The sequence below is a fragment of the Phyllostomus hastatus genome, unplaced genomic scaffold, assembly GCF_019186645.2.
Source record: "Phyllostomus hastatus isolate PE091 unplaced genomic scaffold, TTU_PhHast_1.1 phas_scaffold_1066, whole genome shotgun sequence".
Lineage (NCBI taxonomy): Eukaryota > Metazoa > Chordata > Mammalia > Chiroptera > Phyllostomidae > Phyllostomus > Phyllostomus hastatus.
Genome location: NW_025334004.1, coordinates 29023303 through 29041931, shown reverse-complemented (window position 1 = coordinate 29041931; position 18629 = coordinate 29023303). Strand labels below are relative to the sequence as shown.

Genomic DNA, 18629 nt, shown 5'->3' with positions numbered 1-18629 from the left:
GAGAGCTTTGAGCTGGGCGGGGTGGGGCCCGGAACAAGAGTCTCAGCTTTTGCGCATGTCCATGGACTAGTGATTTCCAGCACAGTCGAAGGGGAGGCTCACCCTGGCTACCTTCAGACAACTGGTAAACCTCTTCCCAGAAAGGGTCTCCTGCCGCTTGAGAGAATTCCAAGGGAACTAAATGTCATGACCAAGCCCAGGTTTGATGGGGACAAATGTGAGCACCATGCACCAAGTTTTCAGATCAGAGTGAACACACACTCGGGGTGTTGGTTCTCTAAGTCTCGCGTGCGGTGCATGGGGTCTTCCCACGTCCCAGTGACGTCTCAGAATGGGACCCAGAGCTGTTCCGCTCCGAGAACTCAGCTGCAGCCACACCCTGAAGCAGGGGAAGAACCGACGTGCTTCCTTCCGTGTGGCATGTCAGGGAAGCTTTGCAGGTCACCTAGGGTATCCCCCAGAGTTCTGCCAGTGCCCACAGGGCTGGTCCAGGTCAAATGTTCAGGTCCACAGACTTTACAAGTCCCATTCAAGGGAGGAGTGACCTGTTTCACACTGCCTGGAGACTTCGGGCTGCAAAGGAAATCGTGGACACTCACACGGGAGACTAGAATCACGCCGCCTGCCTCCGTTTCCCCGTGGAAACCCAGCTCAGACTCCCCGTCCTATACTCGGAGTCTGAGCACCTACCATGTGCTTCAAACGGCGCTGCGCCCAGCAGGTGCCGTGGTGAGCAAGACCCGAAGGGACTCTCCTCACGGAAGCCACCGTCGGCAGCTACCGGATGGCTTTTTGCTCCTTAAAAAGACAGCCGAGAGGTGACCCGTGACCTGCTCAGAAACCTGCTGGACAAGAGTATCAGCGGCAATGCCTAAACTCTAAGGCCTTCATATTTTTTTTTTGCATAAAAAAGGTCCTTTTCGAAGACCAGAGACCAGAGCCCAAGCAAGCACGTGCTCTGGGCGGGAGCTCGCTGCCCGTGACTGTGACGTCAACCCGGCCGAAGACGCGGAGTGTTCCTTCGTGAAGACGTGTGTGCCCCTCCACAAGGAGGTAGAGGCGGGGGACAGAGCAGGACAGGGGGTTTCTAAGGCCACCCCAGACCCATCACTTTCTGTGTGCAGTTCCCCAGGGCTATCATTTTATTGTCCCATTGACGACTGCTTAAGTTAAGAAAACAATTAGGAACCAGCTGCCTCCTCCAAGGTAGCACTGCCATGGCCGAGGCCTGAGTTACCCCTGAGTCACTGGACAGAAACCCTCGCACGCCCCGTCACGGCACAGAGCACCCAGGATGTGCCAGACACTCTCTGGGACCCGTGGCCTTGGGTCAGTGGCCGGCTCGGGTGACCAGCCCGCCACAGCGAGGCGCCTCGCCCGGAATCTTTGCTTGTTTCCTGGCAACTGACCCGGGCGTGTTTCCGGGCAGGGAGCTCACTTACCTGCCTCCTTTCCTACCTGCCAGGAGGGTTTTCCCTCCCACTGCCGGGTGCCCCCCGTTCCTCCCTTTAGGGGCAGCACCTGACGGGACAATAGTGAGGGTCCCCGACCCCCCAGAGCAATATCTGCCTCTGCAACATGCGCGGTTACAGGGGCCCATGCCCTCCCCGGGGTGGTCACGTCTGGCGAGTGAGGGACTCCGTCCGGGAGGTGTTCCCGAACGTGACCCGACACTTCCCGTCATGTATCATTTACAAACCGGCCTGGGCAGCATGTGAAGAAAAGCAAATGCCTCTTCTTCTCAGCAAGGTGATCAGGTGTATTTTGAAGAGAACATTGGATTGCACTCGGTTTTCAAAAATCTCACTCATCTGCTTTAGGTGCTAGGCCTCCAAGGTGGGGTGCCAGAGAGGCCAGGGGCGCTTTCAGCCACACTCACAGCACACGCCACTGGCGGGCGGGCCAGGCAGGGGAGCGACAGCCCCACCACAGGGCACTGCGTGTCCGCCTCTAAGAGAAGAGGCCTGGAGCTATCACCCATGGGTCCTGTCCCACCCGAGGGCTGTTCTAAAGGGTCATTATTTTTTCTGGGGCCCTGCGCAGCGAGAGGGCTGGGCTGCCGCTTTCATCTGACTCAGGTCACGGGGGCTTGGCCGGGGGGCTGGACCGAGTCCCGGGCCGGGGCCCGAAGGTTGCCCCCGGGTCCAGGTTGCCCTTCTCGGGACCTGGGAAGTCCGTTCGCCGACTTCCCTGCACCCCCCCTGACGTGTCTGCAAAGTGGGGCTCGAACAGCCTACGTACGTCGGGCAGGAAAAAAATGAAATCAGCACGGGACAAAAGTAGGTGTACGGGCGTTTACATGGGAAATAACACAGCAATCAGTAAAATAATAAAGCGAGAATAAACTCTGTGTTTTGGGTACTCACAAGGGTACGCATCTCCCATACAGACAATTGTAGACCCACTTTTTACCCACTCTGTAGCGCAAGATAAAAGCCCTACTGTGGGTTATACAAACGTAACGGATTAGGATGAGGCATATTATTGCTCATCGCTAACATTCTGGAAATTTTACTTAATTTTTAAAATTATTTTTATTTACTTAGTTTTAGAGGCAGGGGAAGGGAGAGAGAAAAGGAGGGAGAGAAACATCCATGTGAGAGAAAACATCGATTGGTTGCCTCTCTTACGCACCCTGACCGGGGACCGAACCCACAACCCAGGCATGTGTCCTGACCGGGAATTAAACCTGTGACCTTTCGCTTTGTGGGATGATGCCCAATCCACTGAGCCACGCTGGCCAGGGTCATTTCTGGGCATGTTAACCCAAGTGATGAAGAAAAGAGCTCTTTGGGAGGGGACAAGGATGCTACTCCCAACCCCTTTGCTGTCACCCCGAACCTCTGCAGGGGACGGCTGGGGCGTCCACCCCTCTGGGAGGCGGGAGGCAGGGGCTGACGGCTGTGTGTGAAGGGAGACAGTGGAACTGAGTGACCGTCCAGGGCCACCCAGACTGTGAACCTGAAACAATTTCTCTCACAGGATCTCTTGGGCCCGAGCGAGGAGAGGTCTCGGAGGCACGCAGAGGGACCCCGTGGACGAGGCTTGTTTCAAAAGCCCGGGCCAGAAAAGGGCACTTACTAAGCAAGCGCTCAGAGAAAAGTGTAAGTGCCCATCGGAGTTTTTAATCGGCGGGAGACTATCAGTGTTCCCACAGTGAGCTGATGTAATTACAGCCCAAACATGCAATTTTAATTAGCCGGACATCCTTCTCAACTGGTTGCACTCAGATTTTTCAAAATAGTGAGCCAACCTGCAGCTCTCGTGGGCCCAGGAAGGGACTCGCCCAACAGTGCAACACCCTCACACTACACACGACACGGGGGAGCCCGTACGAGGCTCGCGCGAGGAGTGGGGGCACAGGGCAGGGCCCTCCGTGTCCGCAGGCCTGGCTCTCCATGGATCAGCCCCATGGCACCCCGAGAGTCTTAGCAGGTCAGAGCCTCTGCTTCCTCGGTCTTGGGTGGGGAGCTCGAGCAGCCCCCTCCCGGGAGCTGGCAGGGCACAATGAAACTACACTGTACAACACTCGGCGGGGCTGGCAGGGAGGGCTGCGGGCCAGCTCCCGCCTCACACGCCGCCCTGAGGGTTCCTACAGTCCTGACTGTGCGTTCGAAGGACAGTTATTGTTTCTAAGGGTCGTTCTGTGGTTTGCAACTTCCGTGCAAGTGCCGCAGTCCAGGCTCTTCCTCAGTATCACAACCACGCCCTCGGGGGTGTGTCTGCGGGTGCTGGCCTAGACCTCGTTCAGGTAACGGGAAGGACGATCCAGTAAGAGATCCTGGGTCCTGGGCCTCTAGGGTCAGGTGAGAGCGAGACAGTCACTGTGAGGCCTCCCACCCGCATCCGGGCGCTGGAGGGAGCCGGGGGTTCCAGGAAGGTGCATGCGGGGTCGGCACCCCCTGGGAGGGCCAGTGCCCTGTATTCACACAGAGCACAGGTTTGCTCCTGCCTGCTGGCTGTCCGCGTGGTTGGGACTTCCCAGCCTTAACAAAGTTTCATTCCAAACTTGCAGATGTACCTACTGGTTGAATCTTTGCAGAAAACAATGACTGAGCCGGGGAGCTGTCTGTTTCAGTGCAACGTTAATGATGAAGGAACTGATGTTACCACGGAAGGAGGCGCCTACCTATTCGCTTAAAACGAGCTATAAGCATCTGTGTATTTCCTAGGAAAATAATGCATGTGTTTGTTTCCCGTCGATACAACCAAATGTGCGCACCCCCCCCTCCAAATCATTCCTTTTGATTCTTATCCACAACGGCGAACCCAGGCTGGCTTCTGAACAGCTCTCTGACAGACAGATATTCCTTATCAAGCGTTAAGAGACACGAACCAGCAGGAAACCACAGGTGCTACCAAAACGGCCAGGTCCATGGTGGGGGCCTCGGTACACCTGCGCTTCTGGGCTGTCACCCCCCACCCCACCCCAGATCTCCCTCCCACCAAGGGCGCCCACTGCAAAGACCAAGCTGAGCGTGCTGCCACTGAGCTGCTTCCCTGCCTGGCCTCGCATTTGCCTTCTCTCACAAAGCTGCCTTTAGCCCTTACTGTGTTCAGGGGAGAGTGGGGACACACAGACGGACCACACAGGTGGCGTGCTTGCCTTCAGGAAACACACAATCTAGCCAGGAAGCAAGAGAGGCACGTGCATCATCATCAGGGCGCTAAGTGACCTCGGAACAGCACACACGAGGCTTCAGGGCAGGCAGAGCAAAGGTGGCGCCCAGGGAGAGGCTGGGAGGGGGCAGGACTAGCACAGGACACAGGGAAAGGGGCATTCCAGCCCGGGCCAGCAGCACAGGCAGCTGAGTGGGGGTGTCCCTGGGGAACAGTGGCGGGGCTCACGGCCCAGGTGTGTGTGCAGAGGAAATGCAGGAGTGAAGAGAGGCGGAGGCCAGGTGCCCCTGCCCCAGCTCTGGGGTCAGGTTGCAGTGAGAGGGTCCCTGTTAAGCTTCCCAAACCCTACACCAGAGGGCCAATCCAAGAGCTCACCAAAAGACCCCAGTCTGCAGAAAATACAAGGCCAAAAAAACATACCCCGAGGACACCTGACCTGCGTCATCTTTCCATCTTCACACTTAGAAGCACAGGTTTCCATGTCTGATCGTCCTCATACGGACAACTATTCAATTTTTCAAACTTGTTAGAAATCACCCTCTTGGAAGGGGAAACTCAGAACCATCGGGACAGTGCGGAGGGATGGAGCCGGGGCCCCCTACTGGGCTCCCAGGCCTCGCAGGGAGGGTCGCAGGGTCGCAGGGTCGCAGCGTCGGGGGTGGAGGACCACCAGACCGTGAAATGATTAACCCTTCAGTGAAATGGTGAGCCCTTCAGCTGAAAGCTCTCATTGCTCCCCCGCCCACTTTCCTGACAAGAAAGCAGGTGTGGAAGCCAATACACAGAATGAGAAAAATCAGTGCTAGTGGAGTTAAGTAAATTTTTAAGAATGATTCACCAAAGCACGTTGCTCCGACTTAGGACGGGTGAGTTTTTCCAGCCTAAGAATCAGGCAGAAGGCTGCCAGTGCGTTCACACGAGAGGAAGGAAGGCATGAGTAAGATCAGCAGTGTGTCTGGGGGGGCCCGTTCCGAGCCGGCAAGCTGGGGGGGAACCGCTGGTCCGGGGCTCGGGCAGAAGGGGCGGCCGCACTGTGGACTCCCCCGTGCGGCCGATGCACAGCAGTGGCACCGACGGGCACAGGGAAGTGGACCGACACTGACCATCTGCCTTGAATGATGCTCCTTGGAGCCGTGTGTGCGTCAAAGTCGCCGCGGGACCACAGCCGCACAGCCGCACGGGAGCAAAGCCTGGTGAGCTCAGGACGGGGGTTAGAGGGGGAGCCGGGGGGAGCCCCAAGCAGCGGTCCCGGGCCACAGCACAGCTGCTCCCAGGCCTCGGGCTACTCCAAAATGCAGCCTTAGCCGGCAGCGCGCAGGCAGACTGCAGCCGGCGGCACAGTTACCTGGCTGAGGAGTGTCTCTCCCGGCCTTTGGCTCCCTAGGGGCGGCAGTGTCTGAGGCGGGGTGGGGGTCCGGCTGGCCGCCCGGGCGCTTACCCTCCGTGGGCGAACTGAACTTGGTCTCGTTCACAAAGGTGGACAGGTCCGAGGGCTGCGGGTAGTCCTGTTTGTCGGCCTCCAGGTCCACCGTCATGCACGTCCACTTCTGGTTGGTGACCGCCAGCTTCTCCTCGTCGGTCGCGTGGACCACGGCGGAGATCACCGGCGGCGTTTCTGGCGTCGCCGCTGGAGTGGGGTCCTGTGAAGAAAAGGGGAGCAGTCACTCCTCTCATCCAGGGTCTGCGTCCGGAACTGCTCCTGCCCACGCGTCTGAGACCGCCCTCCACCCCCCCACAGGCTAGGGCAGGTCCCTGTCCAAACCCCTTGGGTATCCTCACACTCTGCTCAAAATGATCCCGAGGAAGTAAACCCTTTCCTCTATGAATCTCCTTTGCCAGTGGCTTGTTTCAGGGGGTGCCCATGGGTTTTAAAAAAACTGGGATTTTGTGCCTTGGTTACTTGAGATGTTCCTGCTCGTTCACTTCGGGGAAAAATAAGGGAACGTTTGTTTCTGGCAGCGCGGTTACTACGACGACTCGGTTACGGCCACACGGCGCTTCAGGCCTGCACGTTGCCATCATCTGACCATCCTGTCGCTGGGGACAGAGCAAGGGGGTCTTATCTCCACCCGCACAGAGGGCGTGCACCTGAGCAAGGTGGGGTGGGAGCCCAGAAATGCCAGAGCGGAGCTGGCTCTGGGGCCCAAGACCCCTGTGCTGGGGCTGGCTGCTTCTCTCTGCAGCCCCCGCCCTGCGAGGGGCTGGCTGGGGCTGGCTGGCTGGGGCTTTGCTGGCCCAGACTGGGGGTGGGAGGTTTGTTCTGTGACCTGGAACGGCTGGGCATACACGCCCGAGGACAGTCTTCCTGGGCCGTATGTAAACAGGGCAGAAGAAATGGGTTATATTTGGTAGCGGACCGAGGAAGCAGGGGCTAGGGATGCGGAGGAAGAAAGATGGACTTCCTCACTTGGGTTTTACCGCCCAGTGCTCTGCACACAGACCCAGTGTTTCTCACGACGTAGCCCTTTATCTCAGCAGACTTCCTCAACGTGACACTCACGCACGTTTCAGAAAATTAACTGGCCAGAGGGGACTGGCAGGTTTCCCACAGAGCCCTCTAGAAAGACTCACTGACGTTTTTCCTGAACAGCCTCCTACTCTCGGGACACGTACTGAGCTCCCCGCCCAGGGAAGGGGTCCAACGGCGTCTTGCAGACACCAAGAGGCGCCCCACGGAGGAGGCCAGGGGAGGGCGCTGGCCACGTGGCCACGCCGGTGGGGAGTAAACACGTCAGCCTCGACTCCCCCGGGCGACATCAAGTCACAGACATCAAGGGGAACATTATACCTGAGAAGGTGGATCAGAGAGAGGAGACCGTTTTGGCGACTTTTTCACCCTAAATGTGTCACTGGAAACAAAATGGAAAATGTCAGCACAACACGGAGCTACAGAACATTCCAGAGCACACAGAGCAGACCGAAGCCGCCGCCTCTGCTGCCTGCCCGCTGGCCTGCCCAGCCCGCCCTGCCGCCCGCACCGCGCCCACGCCAACCAGCAGGCGTGCACGCCGGCGGTTCCTCGGCGTCTCTGACGGATGCTGCCGTCGCCCTCAAGGGAGGATTCGTCAAGCTGCAAACCTTTCCAAGGATGCCATTTTGGAGGGCTGACCCAGATAATGGAGCTAAATTTAACCAGATGTTCTTATTGTGCTTACTTTAAAAAGCAAGTTTTGGGTGAGCAGATTAACGAGTCTTGGAATCCATCCAGGACTGTCAGAGCCACCCACTGTGGAGGGAAGGGACAGAGGTGCCGACACAATTAACAGGATCCAATTTACAGACGGCCGGGCCGACACATCACTTAAGAAACAACCCTCGGAGCCGTGCGGAGAGTGGCAGAATGTTCTGGGTCTCCAGGGAGAGCTGGCGGATTCCTTCCCGCTCACAGGGACCCTGAGTGGGTGGAGCCCTGGGCCTCTGGGCTTCCGGGCGGGGTCCTGACCACAGGCTGGGGCTGGAGGTGAGATGAGTTTCTTAAATGTTGGTAAAAAAGAAATACACATAACATAAACTGTACCATCTTAAATATTTTTAACCGTACAGTTCAGTGCTGTGAAGTACATCCCCACTGCTGACACTCTCCAGACTCTTTTCAGGGATAAGGTGGATTTTTAAAAATTCTTTTTTTAAAATATCTTGTCCTAACCACAGACAATTCAGGACTCTTTTCTCCCTCCCTATCCTTCCTTCATAGGGAGAGTCGGGGGCAGCGAGGGCGTGAGGCCAAGGAAACATTGGACGAGACCCCCAAGGGCTCAGAGGGAAGGGCCTTTTAGCATGGATGGGTCCGTACAATCCACTGGGAGGTCAGGGGTCCCTTCCAAGGTGAGAACGGAGGCTTCTGCACCTGCAGACCGGCCCCTGCCGCCCGGTCTCAGGCCCCTCTGTGGCACGGTCCTGCCCCAGCGATGACCAGGGCCTGGGCAGGGGGAGCCCCTATTCTTAGGTCCCTCTCCCCTCCGCTGCCCTGACAGTAAACTGAGGGACAGAGCAATGTGGCACTCAGGTTCCTTCCCGTGTTCTCTCAGATAAAACGCTCCGACAATGGCATTCATGAAAAAAAAAAACCCAAAAAACTACAAACGGCTTTTTACAGCCTCGATGGCATTTGCCACATGAACAGTGCAATCTCAGCTTGGAGCATGTATTTATTCACGCATAAAAATATATTAACTGCATATTTTTGATGTTGCTAAGTGGCTCTAAAAATACTAAACTCCCTTGGGCCGAAGAGAGCCCGAGAGACTCCACCCTCTCCTGGGGCCGCTGGGGGCTCGGGACCAGCCGGCCTCCCTTGGAAGCACAGGGGGGCAGAGGAGCTGCTTGTCCCTGGGTCCTTGGGAGCTGCCCACAAGACCCTTCCTGGCCGGGGAGACAAAGCAGCAGAGGCACAGAGGTGGTCTGCTCTGTTTCCACCGACGCCCAGCTGGATGACCGACGACCCACAGGCGGCAGGCCGATCAGTACCCAGCCCGGCCCTGAGTGGCCCAGACCTCAGGCCCGGAGCAGCCTGGCCACGGCTCTCATGGGCATGCGCTCCACTCCGAGCCGTCTCCAATCTCGGGGGGGCGCCCGCAGGCCTCAATTTGGAACAGCCCCAACACTTCTGCGTCGCCTGTCAGCAAGGACAAGCACCGGCCACCGCTGCCTGGGGTCGACGGGACGGTTATTTCCATGCAAAGCCATGGTGCTCCGAAAGCCATCGCCCACCGGTTCCATTTAAAGCGAAAGAATGAAATGAGTGAAAAAAACAGAACAGAACGAAACGTAGGTATGGGATTCAGATGAAGGCATCCAATGTGCAAGGCGGGAAAAGCTCCATTCCGTGACAGGCAGGCAGACGCCGCGCAATGCCGCTTTAAACAGCCAAGCACTTCACGCATGCCGATCGCTACGGAGCGAAGCAAAGCAAGCCGTGCTGCCGGGCAGCCCCATGCCGCGTAGCGCCCCGGCCCGCCACGGCTCCCTCCGCGTGAGCAGCCGCCGCGGGAGGGGAGGAAGCGGCTCGGAGGCAACGACAGAAAGGCAGGACAGGGCGCCGCGCGCGGGAGGGGCGGCCCCGTGAGGTTTACTTACAACAGAGAGCACACAGACATCACATCTTCAACCACCCTAAGACACGGAGACAGAGAAAAAGAGAGGCAGACAGAAGGCACTGACAAAAGAGATAAATCTGCAGACGACTGGTTAGCAGCGGGTGAGGGCGCAGCAGCCATTTGCACGGGGCTCCGCTCGGGAGAGGGGGGTGGGCACGTTCTGCAGAGGGGCTCTCGGGGGACGCCTTCCTCTGACCACCCCACAAAGCGCGGGGCGCCCAAAGAGCTTTGCCCCCCAGGGTGGGACTCCCAGCCACCTGCGCTAGAGGTGAGGCCGCGCGATGGGCCGGCTTCCCTGACCCCAGCTGGCTCTGGGGACAGAACGGGGCACGGCCATGCTGGCTGTGGGGGGTAGGGGAGGAGGCGGCGCCATAAATCTGGCTCTCGTTCCAAAGGAGAGAGAACGTGGCTGTGCATTCTGAGCATGCCAGACTTCCCTCGTTTGAGGCTTAAAATAAAGCTACTATCACAGATTCTATGGGGTCTCTAGCAAAAGTCTGGTCGGGTAACTGGTCTGAACGTCCCCGTTTGGGGCCAGGATTGCCTCCCACCCACCACCAGACAGCTGCAGGGTGGTGCAAGGCCAACGCCTGCTGAGAAAACCTCTTCTCGAATGCTAGATGCCCGAGCGCGCCCAGGACGGGAGGTCAGCCCGTCTCGACCCGCAGAGCGCCAGGCAGACTGGGTTCGATTCGGGGCCAGCAGCTGCGGTCCGTCCTGCTGGTCTCCACGGCCTTACTGACGGCACTTCCCACGAGAGCAAAGGCTCCCCATCCCAAACCACACCACGCTCAGACCAAAGTCCTCAAAATGGGCTCGTGGCCGTCCGAGTTCTGGCTGGGTCCTGGGGTGAGTTCTGGAGGCGTGGACACGCGGTGTTCCAGGGTGTCCTACTTAACCAGTGTTCGTGGACACCAGATCCACGTATTAATGGCCTCCTGGGGACCGTGGGGGCAGCTTTCCCCTTCCAGGATCTACGGGGCCCTTGGACTCCTGTCTGCAAAAGACGGCTAGGGAGACAAGGGGTCTTTCTCCCGGGCCAGCTAGGGTGCGGGGAGGGGCCCAGGCCTCCCGGAGCTTGCCACCGCATTCGCCTCCTGGACCACTCCCCCAAACGGGCAAACACTACAGATTTTAACAGTCTCTTAAAAGGCGTATCTCCTAGCTCCGAGGCCACTCCAGAGAGCAACCCACACGCTAAGTGGAAAAGACCAACAGGGAGGCTGGCCGGGTCTCCGCTGGACTCCTCCCTTCCCGTGGGACCCCAACACGGTGCCCTGGAGCCGAAGGTCGGGTCTTCCACTCAAAGGAAAGCCGCAGACCGCTGACGTACGAGGGCATAAGGGTCACGGACTCCAGATCAAGAGGGTAGGTGGGTGGGGTAAGGCCAGAGTGGGGTCCGGCCACCAACAGGGTGCCCTCCTGGCAGGGGAGGGGGGTGGGACGGGTGAGGACAGTGCGGGTTCATCCAGGGAGGAGACCAAGCCCGACGCCCCGGGCAGCCCCGCCCGCTCCCCTGAACTTACGTCTTCAGTGGCGTCTTCTTCTTCTTGGCGGGCTTGTTCGGCCCGTCCCCGTCTGCTCCGTTGGCCTCCACGGAACTGGCCGGGATCTCGAAGGAGGCTGGGGACTTAGAGGGTGAGCTAGGGGTCTTGGAGGATGTCTTAAAGGGGTCCATGGACTCCTCGCAGGCGTCCGGGTCAAAGCTGTACGATTGTTGTTGGGGCAGTTTGGGAGACTCCTGCATTTTTGAGGTGGAGGAAAAAGGGTTAAAGTTGGGGTCATCCCACTTGTCGATGTCAAAGGTGTAGGTGCCTTTGGCGATAGGGGTGTCACTGGGTTCGGCGGGGGACCTGGCAGGCGAGGCAGGAGTGTTGTCGAGTTTCTCGGGCGCTTTTTTCATCTTTGGCCTCCTTAGGGGCATTTTGGCAACTGGCTTTTTGCCTGTCTTTTTGGTAGGAGGGGGGTTCTCCTGCTGGCTATCCCAGCTACCCTTGTCCTCAGAATAGTCAAACTCCAGCCTCACCGACAGCCCTTTGGCCGGGGAGTCCTCTGGCCCCCCGTTCTCTGACGGGGCCACCTCCACCGCCTCCAGGGCTGTGGCGGGAGGCAAAGCCTTCCTCCCGACGGGGGGTGAGTTCTGCACTCTGCCACCTCCAGAAGCTGGGGGGGCAGCCCCCTCTGCACCCTCGGAGTCCAGGGGGCAGGCGGCCTTGGGCACAGTGGCCGGTTCCAGCGGTGGTGCCTCCTGGGCGAAGGCTGGTCTAGAACCTTCCAGCTGCGCCGACTCCGCTTTTGTCTCGGACGCTCGACTCTCCTCACCGGGGACAGGACCTTCCTCAGCTGGCTCTTGCTGGGCCTCTCTCACTGGGGGGGTTTCCGAGGGTTTCTTCGCGACCTGTTTCTTTTTTAAGGAAGGCGGCCTTGGTTTCTTAGTTCGCTTAAGGGTGCTGGAATCGCCGCTCGCACCCGCGCCGCACACATCGGGGGCCGGGGCCACGGCCTCAGGGTTGCCCGAGCAAGAAGCACCATCAAAGTCACTGGCCTGCAGGCTGAGGGAGCGGGACAGCGTGGACTTAGAGGTGGGGGCAGAGTCCGTGGACTTCCTCCGCGTGCTCACTTTGCATTCCAGACTCCTGGCGTCCGCGGAGCGAGGCTCCGAGGTCTGGAAGTCGTCGACCAGCTCGATGCTGTCGAAGTCCAGGTTGTAGGTCCCGCTGCTGGCTATCGGCTTGTCTTCGTCGAAGATGGCAGAGAAGGACTGGGCCGGAGGGCGGAAAGGGCTGCCTTCCACCGAGGTGCTCCGCGGGCCATCGGGGATGGAGGCCGGCTCAGCGCCGCATCCTGGGGAAACCAGACAGAGCCGTCACCTGAGGACACAGGACACTCAGGAACATCTCCCATCTCATGCCGGATGAGCGCCCTCTAAGCAGAGTCTCCCCCCCACCCCCTGTCAACCCAGCCCATCACGTGGGCACAAACCCTGCTCTGCCCCAGCATCAGCTCCGGGCCCCGCACGGGCTCCCCTCTCCGCCCCCCCGCCCCCCGTAATAAGCAGGAGTGGTAGAACTGCCTAAGGAAGGGCTCAGACCATTCAGCCACCAGAGACACGTGCCCAGCTGGGACCAGGCACTGTTCCGGGAGCTGGGGACTCAACAATGAGCAAAACCAACAACATCCTCGTGCTCCTGGAGTTACGCTCTTCAGGGAGAAGAGAGTCAGGAAGCAAATCCCTAAGGAAAATGTCCAGACTATGAGATGTGTGCTATGGAGAAAAACAAGGCCAGGGTAGGGACACTGCAATTTTAACATAAGGTAGTCAGGCAAAGCCCTCCGTGGAGGAGACAGTGAAACAAAGATGGGGTACAAGGCAGAGGGGTGAACCAGGAGGCCACCCTGTGGGAAGCATCCGAGGCAAAGGGAACAGCAAGTGCAAAGGCCCCGGGGCAGAGGAACGTCACGGGCCAGTGGGGCCGCAGCCAGGGAGAGGGGCAGGTGAGGCGGCACAGGGAGACTTTCGTCAATACCAGCGGCTACTGCCATCGAGCCCGTGCTTGCTCATCACAGCCACCGAGAGGAATGGGCAGCCTTTCCACAGGTCCCATCTGCTGCCTGTCCCTCCTCCAGGCATGCCCTGCAACCTCTCCCTCCAGCACTGCCTGCCACGCTCCTCTTCTCACCGCCCCCCATTCCCTCTCCTCCCTTTGCTGCCTCCTCCCAGCTTCTCCACATCCTCTGCCGGCCAAGGAGGCTGCTCTCGTTCTCCAGTAAGATGCTGGCCAAGAGATGCTCCGTTCCCACTCCCCCACCTCCTGCCCCTGGCCCCACGGGGAGCGGGCCAGCCTGGCCTTGGCTTGGCTGCTCTGGGCCCTGCTTGTACCAGGTGGCGCCTTGCATGCATCTGTGGGTTCTCAGCTGTCCTGGGCAGTCAAGGACGCCAGACAATGATTGGCCAGAAAACCAAAAACGTGTCCCCAGACAAAGGAGGGCGAACGTGGCAAAGCGGTCTGCGGAAGAGGAGATTAAAGGGTTGGCACACACGGGCCTGGGGATGGCATGCGTTCCCAGAGTGTGTTTCCCTGGCGAGAGTTCTGCCCCCAGCCCCCACCCCGCCCCCTGCTGGATAACACACAGGACACTTGATTAAATCTGAATCTCAGATAAATGAACAAGATTTTTAGTGTAAATGCGTCCCAATTCCCAATTCTTCGTTGTTTATCTGAGATCAGAACTCAACGGGGCACCCTGTGGTGTCATTTGCTAAATCCAGCAGCCTGGGCCCCCAGCCCAACACACCCACAAGGTCTGGAGAATGCTCATTGGACCCTGAACCGGCTCACACTGTTGATTTTACTCAACGCAGTGCCTGCTCACGGCCGCACATTCCAGGTGGGGAGTACTCTGCGTACCACCCAGCTTCGCTCACGAGCAGATCTTCCCCGGGAGCACGCGGCAGGGCACCCGGACGATGAGGTGCTGCCTGATGGTGACAGCACAAGGGGACTTCACGCCTCCTGAACGAGGCGGGGGCTGGTCTGATCGTCTCCCCCCCTGCCCCTGCCACACGTGCGGCCCCTTCTCTGGACGGCTCAGTCAGCGCCTCCGGACTGGGGAGCACCTTCCGGAAGCACAGCTTCAGCCACACACGGTTCCAAACCTTCCCCTCCTGTCTGCGCCTGATGCCACCCCAGGCCCCCCCACTCGGAGCAGACGTCCTGTAAGACGGAGCACCGGACGGACTGGACGGACGGCCCTCAGCTCCGCTCTGTCGGCCAAATGCCTCCCTTCGCCCTCCTGCAGCACCCCCGCGTCCTGCCCTTCCCACAAAAGGGGGTGCTCCACCCTCCTTCATCCCAAAGTCAACTCCCTCCCTACTTCCTCTGGGCACCCCCTGCCCCCGGGCAACCCGTTCTCCCATGGTCTTCGCCTGGTCTTCCTGCCCCGGCCACACAGCACAGAGGAAGCAGAAGAGCAGGGGGCTCAGGGGACCGGGTGCCTCCAGGTGGGCCTCTCGGGAGGGAGAGAGGGCCTCAGCCCGCCCCATCGCTCCCACACACGGCCCGCGCGGCCGCCACCTGCTCGCTCTCGGGCCGCTACGGGGGCCCCTGGGGCCCGGGGAGGAGCCCTTCCGAGGCTCCTCGGATGCCGGTGGTTCGGCCCGAATCGCACAGCAGTCCGCAGAGTCAGCTTAACCATCTGCTCACTGCTTCCCCCGGAAGAACGGCTCCCGGTCTGCCTAACACGGCGCTCCTGCCTGGCACTGACGTTCTCTAATTAAATCATCATGGCCCAGGAAACCTAAGCTTACTGCGGGGTTCTCGCCCTCGGCCCGGAGCCACTTCCGTCAGCCTGCGTCGTGGGGGCCGGGCTGTGCTGTGCTGTGCACTGGAGGGAGTTCGGAGCATCCTTGGCCCCACCCACTCGACGCCAGGAGCACCCCCGCTCCGGCTGTGACAACTCAAATTGTCTGCAGAAATTTCCTAATGTCCCCTTGGAGGGCAGCGTTGCCCCTGGTTGAGAATCACTGTCTTACTGGGTGGTGACCAGCGTGGACCACGCATTGCAGGCCTCCCACGCCCTCTTCAGAGGGAGCCTTAGACAGGACAAAGGTCGCTGCCACCTGCAGGCCCTGCTGTTCCAAAGCAGGTGCGGCCCAGCGGGCCCCGCAGCGCGCCCCCGGGGGTCTGCAGCCCGCACGCCGCTCTCTGCATGGGGACCGTTCATTCACTCACTCACTGCACAAGCCATCTGGGCGCCCCTCTCTGGCAGCCACCGCGGGCTGCCAGGGACAGCGGGAGGAAGGACAGGACCCCCGGTGCATCCGTCCACGTGAACTCCACCTCATGTCCCCAGCAGGGCCGACCTGGGCTGGGCCCAGCTGATGATGCAGTCGGCATCCCTGGTTCATCAGAGGCAGAGGCCCACCAGAAGGGTCCTCAGCTGTACCAGCCTGCGTGGCCTGCTACAATACAAAGTACCCCAGACGGGGGCTTCAACGACAGGCACCAGTGCTGGAGGACAGAGTCCGAGGTCGAGGTGTGGCAGACCTGGGGCCCCCTGAGGCCTCTCTGCTTGGCCTGCAGGTGGCCGCCTTCTCCCTGTGCCCTCACACGACCTTTCCTCTGTGTGAGCACATCCCTGGCGCCCCCTCCTCTTCTCTCAGGGACACCAGTGCCATTGAACAAGGGCCCTACCCGTCTGACCCCTTTTGATCTTCAGCACCCCCTTCAGGGCCCCCTGGAATCCAGCCCCACCAAGGAGGGGGCAGGCCCTCGGCCTGTGATTACGGGGAAGTGCAGCGTGTCCACGGCACCAGCGCCGGGCAGCAAAGCCCCCACGCCAGCAAGAAACGGATGCGCTCGGGAATAAGAGGGACTTCCGAGGAAAGGGGACGCTAACAGGAGGCGCCTAATGCCACCCAGTGGATGTCACCGTCCTGTTGTCTCCAAAGGCCACATGGCTCAGCCTCGCTGGGCCGTCTCTGACTGGGGCACTCACTGGCAGCTGCGCTGGGACTTCTCTCCCCATCCCCCGCCCCCCCCCCCCGGCTCGCCCCCCTCGCCTCTGTGAGCTCACTCTGATCAGGGACCCGGGGGCCTGGAGGACCAAAGGGGTCAGACCATGATCTGCCCCCCACCCCGCGCTCACAGACCACAGACTCTTATCCTAAACCAGGATTTCGAGGGTGGGAGGTCTCCCACACAGGGAGCTTAGCTTTCACCTTCTAAGTACAGGAGGATGACTAACAACTGCGGCTCGTAATGTCTGTTCTCTTATCTGGGTTGGAGATGAAACATGTCGAGAGCGTAGCGCAGGGCTGGCACGTGGCCGATGCTACAGTGGGAGCTGCTGTTCAACGATGGGACGTTTAATTAGGTCCCCGGTGGCCGGCCCGAGTTCTAACAAGGCAGGCACTGTAGGGCGGCCCAGCGTCCTGTCCAGGGGACCATGGACAGTGCGGAGGGAAGCGTCTCTGGGGGCTCGAGGGTCGCCCTCTGCACTTGAAAGGTAAGGAAACTGGTCTCGGATAGACTGCATCCTGGCCCAGCCCAGACCAGGCGGGGAGACGCAAGGGGAACCCGGCGACTCACCCGGCCTGCACCCTGCAAAGCCCACACTTGCTGGCGGGACCCGAGATAAGGTGATTGTTTATTTTGTAAAATGTAACTCTCCAGGAGGAAAAATCGTGTCTTTATTCCCTGCCAAAGGTCTCGTCTATTGTTTCTTAGGAGTTTTTTTTCAGTCCCTTTTAGCAATGTCCCGCGCACTTTGCAGAGGAAAACGAAACAATAGCTTTTCCTCTCTCGCCCTTCGTTTCCCATGGTTCTCAGAAGGCAGCTTTCTCCTCCGGCCGCCTCCACAGGCAGAGCACACTGCTTCTCACGCCTGCGCCTCGGCCGCGGGCTGTCTGTCTGCGGAACGGACCAGCAGGCTTCTCTAACACGTGCAGCCAATCCAATGGGTCTTTGTACAGCCCGAGCCAGGGGGGCTTTAAGCACTCACAATCCCAACCGAAAGTGCCCTTATTGTGTAGCCTGCATACATTTAGCCCCACTGCAGTTTCCCCAGAGAAGGGGAAGGTCCCCGTTCAAAGACTCCAACCTGGTGTAACCCAAGTTCCCGCAGAAGCTGCGAGGGATCAACGGCTCCAACCCCTTCCGGGTGGGGCCTCTCTCCCCCTCCTCTACAAAGCTCATTCTTTTGGAAACTGCCACCTAAAACAGAGGTGGGTGCTATGCGAGTCTGTGTTTTTAAGAATGGGAATTGTTCTGCTTTGTTGGAAAGGAAGCCGGGGCAGACAGAATAAGCACAGGCTGAAGAAAAGAACAGAAGAGGCAGCCCCTCCCCCCGGAAGTGGTCCGGCTGGGTGGCTGGAAACCCTAGTGGACGCACGGGCGCTCGCAGCAATGACCTCTCTCTGCACGCTCCCTGGCACCTGTGCGTGGACCCTACGCATGGGACAGGCCGTCCTTTTTCTCCCGAATTCTTTTCAGAAGCACCCCACACGGTTACAGGCATGCACGCATCATACCCCCCCAAAAAGGACGGTTTATTCTCAATCACATGCTTGACCTAGGGATTCCAGTCTGTCGTTCGCTTTCCACTCAGCTTCAGGGTGATTTTAAAAATAAGGTTATAGGAAATGAAGTTTTTGTATGCACTTTAGTATATACAAGAAAGTGGGGATGCAAAAGACTCTCAGAAATGTAAGCAGCCCTCCCGGTTGCTTTTGCAAAAAATCAAATACATTCCAACAATTCCGCCCTCAGAGCCCAGCACTCTGACTGGCTGTGCTGACTCAGGCACTAGCAGCCGAGGAGCTGCCTAAAAGGGGAGAACATGGAAAAACTGCATTTATCAGACCTGCAAAGACGTCTGCTCTCCCTGAAGACGGTCCCACCCCCATCCCCCGAGCCCCAGGGAGCACCATTCGTGAGCAGCCAGAGCCCAGGAGGCCCTGCCCTTCCTGAAACAACAGCCCGCGTGAACCTGGGGCAGGTAAAAAGAACTGTACCCATTTCTTTCCAAAACCGACATCCAAGTCAAAATGTTACTTGGTTTTACAGCCCACCTGGCTCCCGGTCGGGGCAAGAGTACAAACACAGGCCTGGCCCTCAGCCTGCCCCTTCTTCTCCCATCCAAGCTCCGTCCTCACCTGGGGCAGCCTGGAGCACAGGGGGGTGGGGGCTGCAGGTCCCACCCCCATTACTCCTTGGCTGAGGGGGTGCACCCAGGGGCAGAGTTAGTCCTGGGAAGACAGGCTGGGAGAAGGAGGCTGGTGGGCCCAGGCAGTGGCTGCTCCCAGGTGTCACAGCATGGTCCCCAAGGAGTGTGGCCCCGCAGGCCCCTCCCACAGGGAGGACTGTGGCCTGAGGAAAGGGAGTCCTCTGAAGTGGGGGCAGGAGCAGGCAG

The 18629-nt window shown here is 59.3% G+C and overlaps 1 protein-coding gene across 14 annotated transcripts in view; it reads right to left on the bottom strand.

Annotated features, from left to right (window-relative positions):
- TACC2 (transforming acidic coiled-coil containing protein 2) overlaps positions 1-18629 on the bottom strand; it is a 179022-nt gene that overhangs the window by 26539 nt on the left and 133854 nt on the right. For 6 of the 14 annotated variants that reach the window (XM_045854245.1, XM_045854249.1, XM_045854253.1 and 3 more), the window contains 4 exons: positions 11243-12560; positions 9697-9732; positions 7409-7469; positions 5966-6260 (listed from right to left, as the gene is read on the bottom strand). In XM_045854245.1, the coding sequence (XP_045710201.1) occupies positions 5966-6260; positions 7409-7469; positions 9697-9732; positions 11243-12560 (1710 nt within the window). The remainder of the gene's footprint in view (positions 1-5965; positions 6261-7408; positions 7470-9696; positions 9733-11242; positions 12561-18629) is intronic. The other 8 variants (XM_045854251.1, XM_045854257.1, XM_045854255.1 and 5 more) reach the window with 4 other exon arrangements.